We start from the raw sequence: 15,852 nt of genomic DNA, 5'->3' as shown, positions 1-15,852 counted from the left end.
TCTAATAGAAAGTTCAATATAACATACACACATAATATTTCTTACCATATCCACTAAGGCTACATAGAGGAACATGCCTGCCGTGATTGCAAAGATCCACAGTGTGATGTTATTGGCATACTGGCCAACAGCTGTGCCTATGAGCATGCCTATGTACGCCATCATGGCAGAGAGGAGGTTGTATACAATAGCTTGCTTTACAGTCATGCCTGCTTTCAGAAGAACTGCAAAATCACCTGCAATTAAGACATAATAGGTGAGTTTTAAAACTACGGGATTGCAAAACACAGGTTCAAAAGGAGAAAAACTCTTGAAAGATACATCTTTTATAGCATAAGTCAGTTTGTTAGGGTGACAGATGATTCTGTACCCTGATTCTGTACCCTGATAGTTATACAAGTCCAATACTTTTAAAATTCAAAGAATTGTATACTTACATCTTACCATATAACTTAAAATGTAAGATTTCTTTTAAAAACATATCAAGAAAACCACAAGTGAAAACAAGAACAGTAACACTCTTTTCTCTGTTCTCAGATCCTTTTGTTCTTCAAGTGGACATGACAAGCAAGAACAGACAATAGCTTAAGGATGCTTTATGCAATGTTTACATCAGAAATAAGCCTTATTTCTGAAAATCCTAAAAATCCATGATCCCATCACAGTGTACATTAATGTCCTAACTAATGCCTGTCAGAGCATCAATACCTCAAAGAGCAAACATTGTCAGGTTTCTATCTGTGAAGAAACTTGGATACAAGAATAAACCAAGGCAGAGCACAAAAAAGAAAATCCTAGGGTTTTCTTCCTAGATATGTAAGCATTTAGCTACAAATGTACGAAAGAACAAACAAAAGAAGATTACTGCTCCAAGAAATGCTAGACAAGGGCAAAATGTTGCCAGATAGTATTGTTGAAGCAATTTACTTATTTATAACACTTTTAGTTACCAAGTCAACTACTGAACACACAGTATATGCAAGGTATGTTATATAGCAAGTGTCCTGGAACTTGTATCCTGTTGGGGTTTTCCATTCCCTTACATGTACATATCTAAAAATTCAGGAGCTACTTTTTACTAGTTCTCATGGCTACAAGGTCCTAGTCTGTAATAAGTAAGCAGAAGTTAATAAAGAAATTAGTACAAGGTCTTATTTTTACAGATTCCATGAAATGGCTATCAACTACAAAAAAAAAAAAAGAAACAAAACAAAAACATTAGTTTGAAAAGGTAAATCACCAAGGGTATCTTCTAGAGCTGCTAAATTTTTAGTTTCTCCTAGGATCCAAAACACTGTAGCTTAATTCTTCTGTTAAAAATTAGATTTTAGTATCACACTATCTCTTCTCTCCTTTGGGGCTCCATTTAATTTTCTTTTTCCTCAGCTTCCTTTAAGAGCTCCCTAACTTCCTCCTTCACAAATTTCTCCTCCATATTTCCAATTAATCATTTTGAGTCAATGGTGCCAAATGGTCAATTTCTTTGGCAGGGGGTTAGGTAACAGAAATGAGGCTACAGAACTGTCGTTTAGATTATGAAAGGAATATGATTTCATAGTGTGGCCTGAAAGGGAGGATGATTTAATATTCAATGAACAACTGATTACTCAATGAACAAAATAGGAACAATATAGTCTACTTCATTCCCTTTGCTATCTTTCCTGTTATTACTGGATAGCAGGATAATTTTCTTCATTCCTACGTAGCAATCAAATAGCATGAATTAACTGTAATCAAGACTCTGCATGAATTTTTTTTTGGGGGGGTGGTCATGGGGTTTGAACTCTGGGACTGGGCGCTGTCCCTCAGCTCTTCAGCTCAAGGCTAGTGCTCTACCACTTGAGCCACAATGCCACTTCCAGTTTTCTGGTGGTTTATTGGAGATAAGAGTTTCATAGCTTTTCCTGCCTGGCTGGCTTTGAACTGCGATCCTCAGATCTCAGCCTCCTGAGTAACTAGGATTACAGGCATGATGAGCCACTGGCACCCAGCATGAATTATTTTTATATAATATTTTTAAATTGATATAAATTATTTTGTTGATAAAGAGTTATATGGATTTTGAAAAGCACATATAACATGGAGATAGCCACTATTAAACTCTGAAACTGTTTCATTACCCTCCTCCCAAAATTCTTGTAAACTTTTAAGAGCACCAGTAATTTCCTTTGTGCCTCAGTTTTACCTTTTGTGGATCATACAAATGGGATTATACAATACTTCATATTTTGCCTGGGTTTTATGTATATCAGGAAATTGTGTTTTATTGTGAAGCACTATTCATCCAAAGTTAGAAATAACACCATACTATGTTTATATCCATTCACCAGCTTAGGATGTTTCCAGCTTGGGGCAGTTATGCATAAAATCACTGTATAAACCACAAGCAGCTTTTCATGCAAACCTAAGTTTTCATTTCTCTTTGGTAGGTACTTGCTAAAAGGAAATTCCAGACTCTACAATAAGCAGTCCCACAGAAATTCACGCAGCTCTAAGCAGTAAGCACAACTGTATGAAATTCCACCAGCAAAGTGAAAGAGCACTTAGTTGTTTTACACCCTTGCCATCCTTGGCTTAATAACAGATCCAGCATCTGAAATCTCACATCTGATTTCTTATCTGTAAACCTTCTTTTAGTGAAATTTCTGTTCAACTCTTTTTGTCTTTTTTCTTGCGGGGTAAGGTTGGGTGTTACTAAGTTGAGAAATCTAAATCTTTTTGTTCTAAAGGCCTTTATTCTTAATGGATCATGCTGTGTCTAAAAGCGGTTTGTCCAAGGACATAAAAAATACTTGTTTTCTTTTAGAAAGTGTACTATATTTTGGGCTGTCCATTCAAATCAATCATTTATTTTCAATTAGTATTTGTGTATATTGTAAGGAATGGGTTAAAGATTTTTGGTGTCATTTTGTGGTAGTGGTTGTTATGGTTTATTGGTAGTGAACATCTTTACAGCATCAGTTGTTGAAGACTATCCTTTCTACAGGGGGTTTTCTTTATACTTCAGTTGAAAATAAGTTGCCATATATATGAAGTCTCTAAGCTCTGTTTCACTGATATTTATGTAATTATTTTACCAAAACCAACTGTTTTTATTTTTGTGGCTGTATAATAAGTGTTTTTTTGTTCTTTTTCAAAAATTTCTGGCTACTCAAAGAATATTTCCTTTCCATATACAGTGTTTTTTTCTTTTTTTGGGGGGGGGGTCCAGTCATGGGGCTTGTACTCTGGGCTGGGCGCTGTCCCTCAGCTCTTCAGCTCAAGGCTAGCGCTCTACCAGTGGAGCCACAGCGCCACTTCTGGCTTTTCTTTTTGCTTATGTGGTGCTGAGGAATCGAACCCAGGGCCTCAGGCATGCAAGGCAAGCGCTGTACCACTGAGCCAACTTCCCAGCCTGTGTTTTTTTTTTTTAACTCACTTTTTTCTGCAAAGAGTCTGTTGAGTTTTTCGATCTACAAGAATTAATGTCCTAACAATAGAGTCTTTTAGTTCACAAGCCTGGTATATCTCTAAATTTAAGCCTTCTTGGATTTCTTCTGTTAGTGATTTGTGGTTTTCAGCATTCACGCTGTATGTTTACTGTGTCAGATTTAAGCTAAGTATTTTATGCTGCTAATGCTACACCTCAAATGTTTTTCTATAATCTCTGTAATAAGTGTGTTCTTTCACATGAAATCTGTCTTTTCTCATCTTATTTTAAGCTACAAATTCACAAAGGTTTCTGAGTATTTTCTCCATGTTTCTTTGTAAAAATCTATATAAACATTTTGAAAGTATGTCAAGATTCCCCACATCTGGGAATTTGGCTGAATTTTCAAGTGTATCCACAATTCAATAAATCGATATTTCTTCCTTCCTTCTGACAAAGGAGATTGTTAGAACAACAAATAAAGTATCCTGGCAAAGGCATTAAGTTGCGAACCAATGATATACCAATATCTGCTAACAGCAATTGAATTTTTTTTTAAACCAAGAATATATTTGATGGTTCTTTATTCTGATCTTACATAATGCTTACACACACATTGAAATTCCATATAAACCTATAAAAATGAATGTTTGATCTTCCCTGGACAGTGTAGCACATCATGCGAAACTCATTCGGAATTTCAATTTAATTCATAGACTGACAAAAAAAAAGTAGGGGGGCAGGGGGCAGGTAATGTTATAGCACTATAACTGACTAGAGCTGAGTCCTAAAAATGTGGCTGTATTTATTTCCCAAAACATAATCTCCTTGAAGCTAAAATACACTGCTCAGCATCAAAAAGAGAGTTTGGATTATCTGTCCTTCTGGATTACCCCAGTTCCTTTCCCCTTAAGATGTCCTTCTTCAGGCTTTCTTTCAAAAGCTGGAGACGGCACCTTATTTCAGGGATGTGGGAGTGAATAATAAAGCAATGAGTCAATAATTCAGGCAATTTTACTCATTACCTATACCCTAGGGCAAACATGAAATGAAGGTATGGGTTTGCTATTTCTTGAATGGCTTCAATCTCTTCATGAAAAATTTCCTTGAGTGTTGTATGACTCTAAGGTTCTAAGACCTATCTGTTCATGTCATATTTGGTCACATCTAAACACAAAAATATACCTTGTATACCACTGGGAAACAGCAATTTGTTCAGAAGAAGAATGCCAAAATGTGGAATCAATGACTGATTGCACAGCAATGTGATTTAAATACAGATGTTTTCTCTTAGGGTCTCATGTTCATACATAGGGCAAAAGAGATTTTAGAACAAATAAATTATCCTGAAATATGATAAACCATGCTACTTCCCAACCATTAAATAAATTTGTCACAAGATCCACCTGAGCCTAGCAGGTACTGATTTTCCTCATGCCTGAGTGACTTTTGAGAAAGAAGACTGGTACCTGTGCACATCCTGTTTCTTCCCAGGTAAGTAAAAACAGATAATCCAAATAGAACTGGATATTCATCTGGCCTTGTTTTACAAAAATTACCCCATTGCTCTGCTAAGCAAAACCTAGGCCCTGAAATCATGTTTTGAGTGCTTCCTACCTGTTGATAGATAGAAGGCCAGAGACTTTCTGTCACTTCCAGGGTAGGGGAAACACAATAATGTTTTTCTTTTTTTCCTTATGTTCTTTCACTTGTAGTAACCTATCCAGCTAGTGTATAGGGAATATATGTCATTTTATCACTAGGATTGGACTGGATTGATGTTTCTTCTCACAGCAATGGCAACACCTCAACCTCTGGTTATGTGGGGTGAAGTTGAGGGGATAAATAGGCAGACACATTTGGAGCCTAAATGGCTCACTTTGTGGTGTTAGCCGACAAGGTAGAGTTCTCCAAATCTAGCTTTATAATCAGAGCTCTGCATTGAGTGCTGGGATTTATCTAATAATCAATGTACTAAATTTGTCTACATGTACTACTGTGCCTCACCTGAATCTCCTTCAATGAGAAACTGGAGAGAGAAAAAATGGACAAAGTGGTTAAAAAAAAAAACAACCATCCCTCACCTCTTAAACTTCTTGTATTCAAATCTGTGCCTGATTCCCTAGAGATAAGGTAATTCAATAAAATCATACGTAAGCACAAAATGGCCTGACATACTCTATTTAAGGGAATACCAGGTAGACAGGCAGGGAGAAAAATTGTGTGTGTGTGTGTGTGTGTGTATCCAAATCTATTGCTAAGAAAGCTTTTCAAAAAGTGAATGACTAAAATATGAAGCAAATCAAGATTCTCATAGACAAAAATCTTCATTTGCTATGAAATTAGGCTAATGACAGTATCTGCTAGTTAGAGGCGTATAAAATACTTTACACTAAAAACCTTACAGCTTAAGAATTTGGAAATATGAAGAGGAAACACACTAAATACCAAAAGAAAGATCTAAAGAAAGTGCAATTTAGTGGAAGAGTAAATCCAAGGCATAAAATAGTGAAACACAGTAATGAAGCTGGAGAAAGATTCTTATGACAAATCTTGGCACTGGTAGCTTACAGCTCTAGCCACACAACAAATTGAGTTTTGGAAGATCACAATTCAAAGCCAGCTGGGCAGAAAAGCCCATGAGACTCCATCTCCAATTAACCAATAAAATGCTGGACTAAAGGTGTGGCTCAAGTGGTGAAGAACTAGCTATGAACAAGCAAACCAAGCTTGATTATAGGTAAGATAATGGTTCTGGGCCAGTCTAAGCAAAACAACAAGACCTTATTTGAAAAATAACTGAAGCAAAACAGGACTGGGAACATGATTCAAGTAGTAGAGCATCATGAATTTAAATCCTAGATCCACTGCAGAGGGTGGATATGTTCCTTCTTTTTAAAATAATGCTCTGTGTGCTAGTCAGAATTTATATCCTTTGTCATAATAGTATAATTATTTCTAAGTACAAAGGAAAGCACACAGAAATGAAATTCATCATTACATTAGGATGTTACATTATTAGGATATACTTTATGATTGACACACCTTTTGTGCTTGTCATCAGTCATTTTTTATGGTTTAATATTTCTGAAATTTGAATGTATTTCACAATGAAAGAAGTCTTAGCTTTGATAAAATCTGGTAAAACCTTTAAAGTTCCATTACCTAATTCATGTGGCAGCTCATGACAGAAGACAGCTATAGAAGTACTGATCCCTCCTGTCAGTCCAGCACTAAATGCCGCTCCTGAAGAAGAGGAAAAGAAGACAAGTGAAGCTTACTGACCTTGTTTTTCCCACTTACATGACAGACGAGAAGCTCTTGTCCATGAATCTTTGTGTCTGTGGGACTCACCTATCTATGCTAAGTACTGTGGAACATATGATCTCCATATACTAGTAGAATCTTTTATTCTTTAGGATTGATAGCCACTATGGATACTAAAATATGGTCTTTGCTTTCTGAAAGATACCAAAGCCTGCTTCTGAATAATTAATAAAGTATATCCCAAGCAAAGTCATTTATGAGTCACATTTCTTGTTAAACTGGTAATAGGAATTTGGTACAATGGATTTTTAACACTGCAAGTTTTTCTTCACTTATTCAAAGATATCTAAGAAATTTACTTTAGTAAATGTGTTGTTTAGTCTCCTACTTCCCACTCTCTCCCAAATTAACTTTTACTTTTATACTTCCAAATATACCTAACAAACCCAGGAAGATACCCTTTGAAAAACCTAAATGATAGCAAGAATAACCTAACAGTAATTTGTTAAGCTCTAGGTGAATTTTCATCTTATGAATTAATAGTTCATAAGATTAGTATAGGCATAGTAGAATAAGAAAAGAAACATCTTTAGAGAAAAATAAATGATACCCAAGTTGCAAGTCACTTACCAATTGCTAGTCCATCACTGAAGTTGTGAATGCCATCCCCCATGATTACCATCCAGGCTATATTAGCTATTCCTGTCTCTTTCAGATCTGATCCAGAATGACAGGGACCATGAGAATGATGAGAGTGCTTGTGGTGCCACTGGTGGTTATGTTTCCTCAGCACAGTTTTATTCTCATCGTGATGGTTATGTGCAGTAACATGGAGATCATGCTCGTGAATGGCGTGTAAGCCATCGCTGTGAGAATGGTCCATTATTTTCTCCTCTTCTATACAAAGGTAATTTTTAGGAGGAGATTCTTGTTGGCCTTCTAAGTCTGTCATTTCAGTTTCATTAAGTCGATCTTCAGAAACAACAGAATCATCAGTTCCTACAGCAGAGCAAAAGAAATGTTTAATCAATAAGCAAATGTATATTTGCTAGCCTGGCAGAATAGTAGTGAAACAAACATTTCTTAAATGATTATCTTTAAAGAGTTTTAAATAAATATATTTTCTTTAAACAATTTAAACATCATTCCAATAGAGGCTTTCTAGCAAAGTTTAAATAACTTGTCAAGTTATATAGATGGATGATGGCAAAATCTTCACCTCTCTCAATGCTCTAGTTACTGACAAGCTACTCAGAAACTCATGCAAGTGAAAAGATCAGATAAGGTTAACTCTTAAAAACTGAGGTTGGCCTTTCAATCTGTTTTCCAAAAACTAGTTTGTAATTTGGAGCAGAGTTCTACTAGATTCTAGGTTTCCCTTTTTTTTGTATACAATCATTGGTACATTGAGGGGAAACAGCTAAACAGAAAGTGAGAAAACTTAGGTTACAAAATAATGTTGCAATGAGAACTAAATATCTCATACATATCATGCAATGCAATACATGGATCTTGGCTTTAAAATACTAGACAAAGACCATTTTTCTCCCTTCAGTACAGAAACTTTCCTTTTTTCCATATGAATCTAATCACATATGGATAATAAAGTGATTTTGTACTACCAAAAAATAAAACACTAAATTACTATCTAGAAAGACCTCTTTTTATAGAGATATAGTCTTAGTAGATTGCCCAAGCTAGCCTTGAACTCACAATCCTCCTGCTTTAGCCTCATGAGCGCTAGGATCACCTTTTCAAATTTTACTCATTTTTTCTTTTGGAGGGGAGACTAAAAGTACAAAACGTTTCTTACTCCTAACATATTTCAGCCCCCATTACATCATGAATAAGGCTGGAATTAGCTGAAATAAATAAAATCATAACTAAGACACTAAGAGTTGGGGAAAACTATTAATATTAACTAAAATTTAAAAAGTTACAAAGAAGCCGGACGTAGTAGCTCACGCCTATAATCCTAGCTCCTCTGGAGGCTGAGATCTAAGGATCCCAGTTAAAAGCCAGCCCGGGCAAGAAAGTCCATGAGACTCTTATCTCCAATAAACCACTCAGAAAACTGGAAATGGCACTGTGGCTCAAGTGGAAGAGTGCTAGCCTTGAGCTGAAGAGCTGAGGGACAGTTCCCAGGCTCAAAGTTCAAGTCCCATGACCAACAAAAACAAAAACAACAACAAAAAAGAAAGTTACAAAAATATTGCAAACTTAGGCACAGTTCGATTTTGTGTTATTTTGAAAGTTTATCTTTAGTCAGAATTATTGACTACCAGCAAGAGGTTTGAGTTGAAGCCAGTCAGCATCTGGGGTGTTGTTTAACTTATGATCCGAAAGCTTTCTTCCAATAGTTGACTCTTCTGTGCTCTGCTTCATAAACCATTTCTGTTTTCCCTGAAAATATATATCTATTATCAGTTTAAAGTCTATAGTAAAAATCTGTACTAATATCTACTTGTTAATACCTATGGGGAACAACTGGTACTAACTTTAGATATGCATTTATAAATTATTTAGAAAAGTAGTGAGGGGAAAAAAAATCACAGACGTCCAAGGATCTAACTAGACGCAAAATTAAAGATTGTGAAGTACAAAATATTATATGTACCACCAATGAAATGTGTAAAGTATATGAAATATCTCCCTAGAGGTATTAGGTAACAGAGTAATAGTCCAATAGTACTTTGAAATTTCTGAAAACTAAAAATTAAAGCTTATTCCTTTGAATTTTAGTCTACATTTAATGGAATCTCACATTTTCCTGAATGTGGTTAAAATGGGAAAGTTAAACTTGAAGTACTAAAGTTGTAGCTTACTTCTAAAACTTGGCAAGTTTACTAATGTTGAACACAAGAACACTCATCTGTAAGATGAAAACAAGATTGTTTTGAGGACTAAATGAGATGGTATATGACCAGTCTCAATAACTGAATCTTAATACTGTTGCAATAATAAAACTATTCTTTCTTATTACTTTGAATTCAGACATCAAACATATAATTTAATCTATGCTCAGTTACTTATATATACTAATTGTTTATTTCTTATTTTATTTCTTTCTAATTATGAAAATACTGTACAGAGGGCTTACAATTACATGGACAAGATAATGAGTACATTTCTTATCAAGCATTGTAGCCTCCTCCTTTGTTTCCCCTTCCCATCCCATCCTCCCTCCACGCCCCCATCCAACCCTCCTCCCCCCACTACCAAAGTTGTAAAGTTCGTTTTCGACATAGGACTTGTAGGTCTCATTGTTGCAATGTGTCCACCTGTATCCCTATTTAAACAATTTGTTTTTTCCTTTCTCCTCCACAAATTATAACAACATCAAATACAGTGAAAGATGACTATGTTTATTGCAGCCTTATTTACCATAGCTAAGATATAGAACCAACCCAGATGCCCCTCAGTAGATGAGTGGATCAAGAAAATGTGGCATATATACACAATGGAATTCTATGCTTCCATCAGAAAGAATTACATTGCCCCATTTGTTAGGAAATGTAAAGACTTGGAAAAAATTATATGAAGTGAAGTAAGCCAGGCCCAAAGAAACATAGGTCCCATGGTTTCCCTTATTTGCAATATCTAGTATATGTCTGAGTCAAGCAGAAAAGGTCAGTTAAGTTGATGTTAGGGAAATGAACCCTAAGCTATGTATTCAAATGTTTTTTTAAAATTTTTATTTATTTTTTACTGTGAAAATACTGTACAGAGGGGTTACAATTACTTGGGCAAGATGATGAGTACATTTCTTACCAAGCATTGTAGCATCCTCCTTTGTTTCCCCTTCCCATCCCTTCCCATCTTCCCCCCCCCCCCCCCCCCCCCCGCCCCCCCCCCACAAAAGTTCGTTTTCGACATAACAACTTGTACTTCTCATTGTTGCAACAGGACCACCTGTATCCTTATTTAAATGACTTGTTTTTCCCTTTCCCCTCCACAAATTATACCGACATCAAATACAGTGAAAGCAGGGGTTATACTGTGAGGGAGGGACATACTCAAATGTTTTTTTTTTTCTTTCATGCGATTGTTTCTAACACATTTATAAGATTATTTCTTTGTTGCTTTGTAATTATTTATTTCATAGCTTACATTTAAATATTTCAAGTTTGGCTTTTTACTACTTTCCAATACTTCCAACTTAAATTTTTACTCTCATCCACTATTAATTAAAGAAAGTTAATATGCTAGGACAGTGTTAAAATAAGTCAGTGCTCTCTGTCTGGGAGGCGTTTACTTCCTGGAGCAACAACTTAGGTGTTGGTTTTCCTTATAGGTTAAGTTATAAACTGAGTCAGAGACATTAAGCCTTCTAATTGCTGCATGAAGTGAGCCTATATGGCTAGTTAGACATGAGGTAGTATGGCTATCATCCGTTTCTTCCTTCCATACTGTACCCCATAAGCAACAGGACCCTATAAAATGCCCTAGAATGTTGACTGTTGTTTTGGTTCATCTTGGCAACTACAATGCGGCATACATTGCACTATAACTTTATGGAAATAATAAGCTCATTTTTCTATTTTACATCTTTCCCTTTCTTTTGACTAACATTCTAATTGTGCATATCAGGAGTTTACTTCGGTATTCCAAAACATGTAGACAGAACATACTGACCAAATTGGGGCACATTTTCTCTCTATACCATTTTTATATTCGAAGAGCCTTCAAGATCCTTGCTTTGTAAGATTTACAACAGTTACTGTGAACTCTTCTGTGTTTTCTACCTGTTATCCTCCCCTTCTCTTCCTGACCTGTAATAATCACTGTTCTACATGGAGGTGGAAGTTTGTTACCTTGGACTTATGAGAGAACACGTAGCCTTGACTTTCTAGGTCTAGTTTATTTCATTTTCACTAATACCTTCCAGTCTATCCATTTTGCTACAAATATTAGGATTTCATTTTCTCTGTCACTGAACAGTATTCTGCAGTGTATAGACACCAGTTTAGTTACTCATCTATAGATGGGCACTGAGGTTGATTCCTATCTTAACTCTTGTGAAGTGATACAATGGATATGGGAGGTTGAGTACTGCTCAAAGGTTTAATTCATTTCCTGAAAAATACATTTATAAATGGAACATCTGAATCATAATAGAACTATGATTTAGTTTTTGAGGAACTCTTCACTATGGTAGTTTCCCATTAATACTATGTAAGAGTTCCTTTCTTTCCATGGCTTCACCAAGATTTTATTTTTTAATTGACTACAGCTATTCTAACTAGGTGAGATGGTAGATTATAGGTGTTTTTCTCTTGGTGGGTTCTGGAGCAGGAAGCTCTATGTATATGTTGAGTGTATAATCCTATCTCCTCATTGAGGTTTTGATTTGCATTTCCCTAAAGGGAAGTTTCTATTCATTTCATTGCCATTTTTTTACCACTTTAAATATTAAATGATACATAAAAATAAAAACTACATGTAGTGACTCCATTCTATGTTTTGATACATGTGTAAATCATACAACATTTAAATCAGATTAGACATACTTATTTCCTCAAATATCTCACCTATATTTCTATTTGGTGAAAACTTACAAAATTCTTTCTTCTAGCTTTTTTTAAATTTATAGTTTGTTGTCACTTATAGTTACCCTAATATACAGCACACCAGAACTTCTTTCTCATTTTTTCATTTGCGATTCAAAATATCACCTAATAAGACTGATATCATAAACTGGTCAATAGCTTTATCCATCTTATTTAAATCACTTAGATGAGATGTTGCACAAATGATGCAAAAACTAGACTGCTAAAACTTGAACAGAAATGCCAAAAAAAAGTGGTGCTGTAGCTCAAGTGGTAGAGCGCTCGCCTTGAGCTGAAGAGCTGAGGGACAGTGCCCAGGCCCAGAGTTCAAGCCCCACGGCCGACAAAAAAAAAAAAGAAATGCCAAAAGAAATGTACTAACAAAAGAAAATGAGTGACACCGAAGTTAGCCTTTTTTTATAATATTAACTATTAAAGACAAAGAGAAGAGCTGCCAATTTCACTGTTGGTAGAAGGCCCACCAGGAAAAATTTAGGAAAAAAAGAGGTAAGACATCAACATCACAATTAAGAAAAGGATATGTCTGGAGAAAGATGATTTTTGGTTTGAGTCTATATCTCAGAAAATGAAATGCATTAAACAGTACTTACTCTTTGCTGTTTGTAGTGTTTAAACATTCGGATGCAGTGTTCAATTATAAACAACAAGTAAATGCCTCCAAGGGCAACAAGTCCTTTCAACACAGCATCATATTCTTCCAGAAACTTCTTGGGTTCATGCCCATGAGAATGTCCGTGTCCGTGTGCGTGCTGGTGACTGTGATCGTGTCCACCCTGCGACTGTTAATAAAAATGAAGACATTTCTAAACATGTGGCTGAGATGGTATTTCACATTCGGGGATCACAAATTACAATTTCTTATACAACACAAAATACTTACTAGCATTTATCTCAAAATTTAGTTTGGCTATTTTTATTTTTAACACATAAAAGTTGTATATATTTATCAGGTGCTATCTAATGTTTCAACACATGCAAGCATTATAAAATGATCAAATCAGGGTAAGCATATCTAGCTCTTGAAAACATTTGCAATTCTTCCTTCTAGTTTTATAAAAACAAGATAGTTCATTATCCTTAGAGTCATCCTACTATATAATAGCTCACTGAGAATCCTTCCTCCTATCTAACTATGACTTAGTACCTACTGAACAACCTCTCCTTATTGTCCTCTCCTTTGTACCATCCCCAGCCTCTGGTATGGTAAACATTTCCACTCTTACCTCCTATAAGATCATTGGGGTTTTTTTTTAATATAAATGAGATCATAACAGTATCTTTTAATTTTCAAAGTGTTCCTTTACATAGTATTCCACTTAAAGAAGTCTTCAATTTAATTTACATTATTACTCTGTTGTCTGGAAAGTACTATGCTTTGTAATAAAATAAGTACCATAAATTTAAGCCTTGTGCTGGTGGCTCAGGCCTGTAAATCCAAACTACTCAAGAGGCTAAGCCCTACAGAAGCTTGGTTCAAAACCAGCCTAGGCAGAAACATCTTTGGCAGTCTATCTCTAATTAACCAGAAAATAACAACAAGCTGGAACATGGCTCAAGCTGTAACACACCAGCTATGAGCAATCAGTCCAAATCAGAGTGCAAGACTCTAAGTTCAAACCCCAATATAGACAAACAAACACCACCAACAAAAACCCCAAACTTTTAAATGCTTCTATAGGTAACTGTAAAATGAAATACATTAATTATAATAAAAATTACCTATATAAAAATAATCATAAAAACTATGATAAAAATATTAACTGTAAAAAAATTATATACACAGTTGTTAAATGTTTTTTGTATACATTTTTATAAGGCTTTCTTGATATACCACAAAAATAAAAGACATAACTTATTGCTATTTAAAAACCTGATGATTCAATTTGCTTCAAAAACATTGCTATCAAAACAATGAAAACGGGAGGGGGGTTCATTCTATAATCAAATAAAGCAACAAAAATATGAGCATAGTTTTACCACAGCTTGTAACTGAAGAACACTATCCTCTTAAATACTTTTTAAAATAAAGAGATTTCTTACATGGGGCAGTAGATGAAGAAGGGCATCTCCACTCATTGTTCCTACAGCTAACGCAACAAGGAATGTGAGAAGGAATTTGAAGCATCCTTGGTTAATGATGGGAACCAAAATCACACCCAGCAAGGAAAGCAGGCTAATGACAGTGATAGAAATGATACCACAAATCCATGCTGTAGGAAAAGAAGCGTCAACATTAGTGAGACACTAGCAAACATGAATTCGTCTAATATAAAGTTTAAGTAATAAATCAGACCAAAATTCAAATTTATTCCATAAATGGTTAAACGCAAATGTCATAGCTTTATGGTTATAATAATTCAGAGCCAGGCATGGAGGCACATGCTCAGAAACTGGGAATCCAGAGGCTGAGGATCACAGTTCAAAGCCAGCCATGGCTGGAAAGTCAATTAACCCCCAGAAAACTGAAGTGGTAATGTGGCATCAATTGGTAGAATGCTAGCCTAGAGCAAAAAAGCCCAGGGACAGCCCTGGGCCCTGAATTCAATCAAGCCCTGTGACTGACCAAATTAAAAAAAACAAACAAACAAAAAACCAGGTTGGGTATAACTCAGAAGTAGAACACTTGCCTAATATGCATGAGGCCCTAAGTTTTGTTACCAGGGTAGAAAACAAAAAGGATAATTCAGTTTTTCCTTCTATTTACTCTCTCCTCTGGCTTTTTGTACATTTTGCCACTTTAAAAATTCTCATTATATGATTATACTAGTTCAGAATATAAAAGAAATATTTTTATAGTATAACTTGTAACATGTATGTGTTACAAAGAAGAGGAATTAGTGCACATAGTTCTTCATTCAGTCTATTCAAGAGATACCAGAAATATATGGTAAGTGTTCTGAAGGCTGGATATTTTCATTACAACTTTTATTGATGACCTAACTAAAAATGCAAAGTTTCTTTAAAAACGGCTTATTTTTTAAAATCTATTTAAAGTCTCATTTGTAAGTTTTAATCTAAAATACTATTCTTAATCAAATCTAATAACCATATAACTACTGAAATATTTTATACTTATATGTGATCAAAGTAAATTGTCCATATCTACATTACATAATTTAAAAATTTTAAAACACAGTAGATAACATTTGTAAATACACTTAATGCACTTCATCCATTACATTTATTCAGTGGACATTTTAGTCACATCATCCAATGACACTGACAAAACAGTCTAAACTCATTAGCTAAATTAGTTCACAGAACTAAAACAATAGGTCATCTAATGGTCTATTAACAGTAGCTTTGTGTTTATACTCTATCTGAACAGGTAATTACAAGTAGAGGAGCCTAAGAAAGCAATATAGCACCATTAATAAACAGAAGGATGGATCTAGCCACTAGGTCTACTAGACAGATTCAGTGCAATAAGCTTTACAAATATTTTGATGAAACAAAGAAGCAGGAGCTCAATTACTACAAAACTAGTGTCAGGAAAAATTTATTCAAAAGGTTTAACAAGTTTAGTACTAATATTTGTACTATGAGTAAAAATCCCTTATCCAAAGAGAAAAATTTATAATCAAGCAAAGTTTAAAAGCTGACTTA

General features: G+C 35.0%; 1 protein-coding gene across 1 annotated transcript in view; it reads right to left on the bottom strand.

Moving 5' to 3' along the window:
- Positions 1 to 15,852, bottom strand: part of Slc39a10 (solute carrier family 39 (zinc transporter), member 10) — a 49,828-nt gene that overhangs the window by 3,869 nt on the left and 30,107 nt on the right. The window contains exons 4-9 of the mRNA XM_013009944.1: positions 14,287 to 14,456; positions 12,837 to 13,025; positions 8,959 to 9,079; positions 7,307 to 7,675; positions 6,575 to 6,655; positions 46 to 236 (exon numbers count right to left, since the gene is read on the bottom strand). Coding sequence (XP_012865398.1) covers positions 46 to 236; positions 6,575 to 6,655; positions 7,307 to 7,675; positions 8,959 to 9,079; positions 12,837 to 13,025; positions 14,287 to 14,456 — 1,121 coding nt within the window. The remainder of the gene's footprint in view (positions 1 to 45; positions 237 to 6,574; positions 6,656 to 7,306; positions 7,676 to 8,958; positions 9,080 to 12,836; positions 13,026 to 14,286; positions 14,457 to 15,852) is intronic.

Source organism: Dipodomys ordii, unplaced genomic scaffold, assembly GCF_000151885.1.
Source record: "Dipodomys ordii isolate 6190 unplaced genomic scaffold, Dord_2.0 Scaffold1, whole genome shotgun sequence".
Taxonomy (NCBI): domain Eukaryota; kingdom Metazoa; phylum Chordata; class Mammalia; order Rodentia; family Heteromyidae; genus Dipodomys; species Dipodomys ordii.
This window is presented reverse-complemented; position numbering and strand designations above follow the sequence as displayed.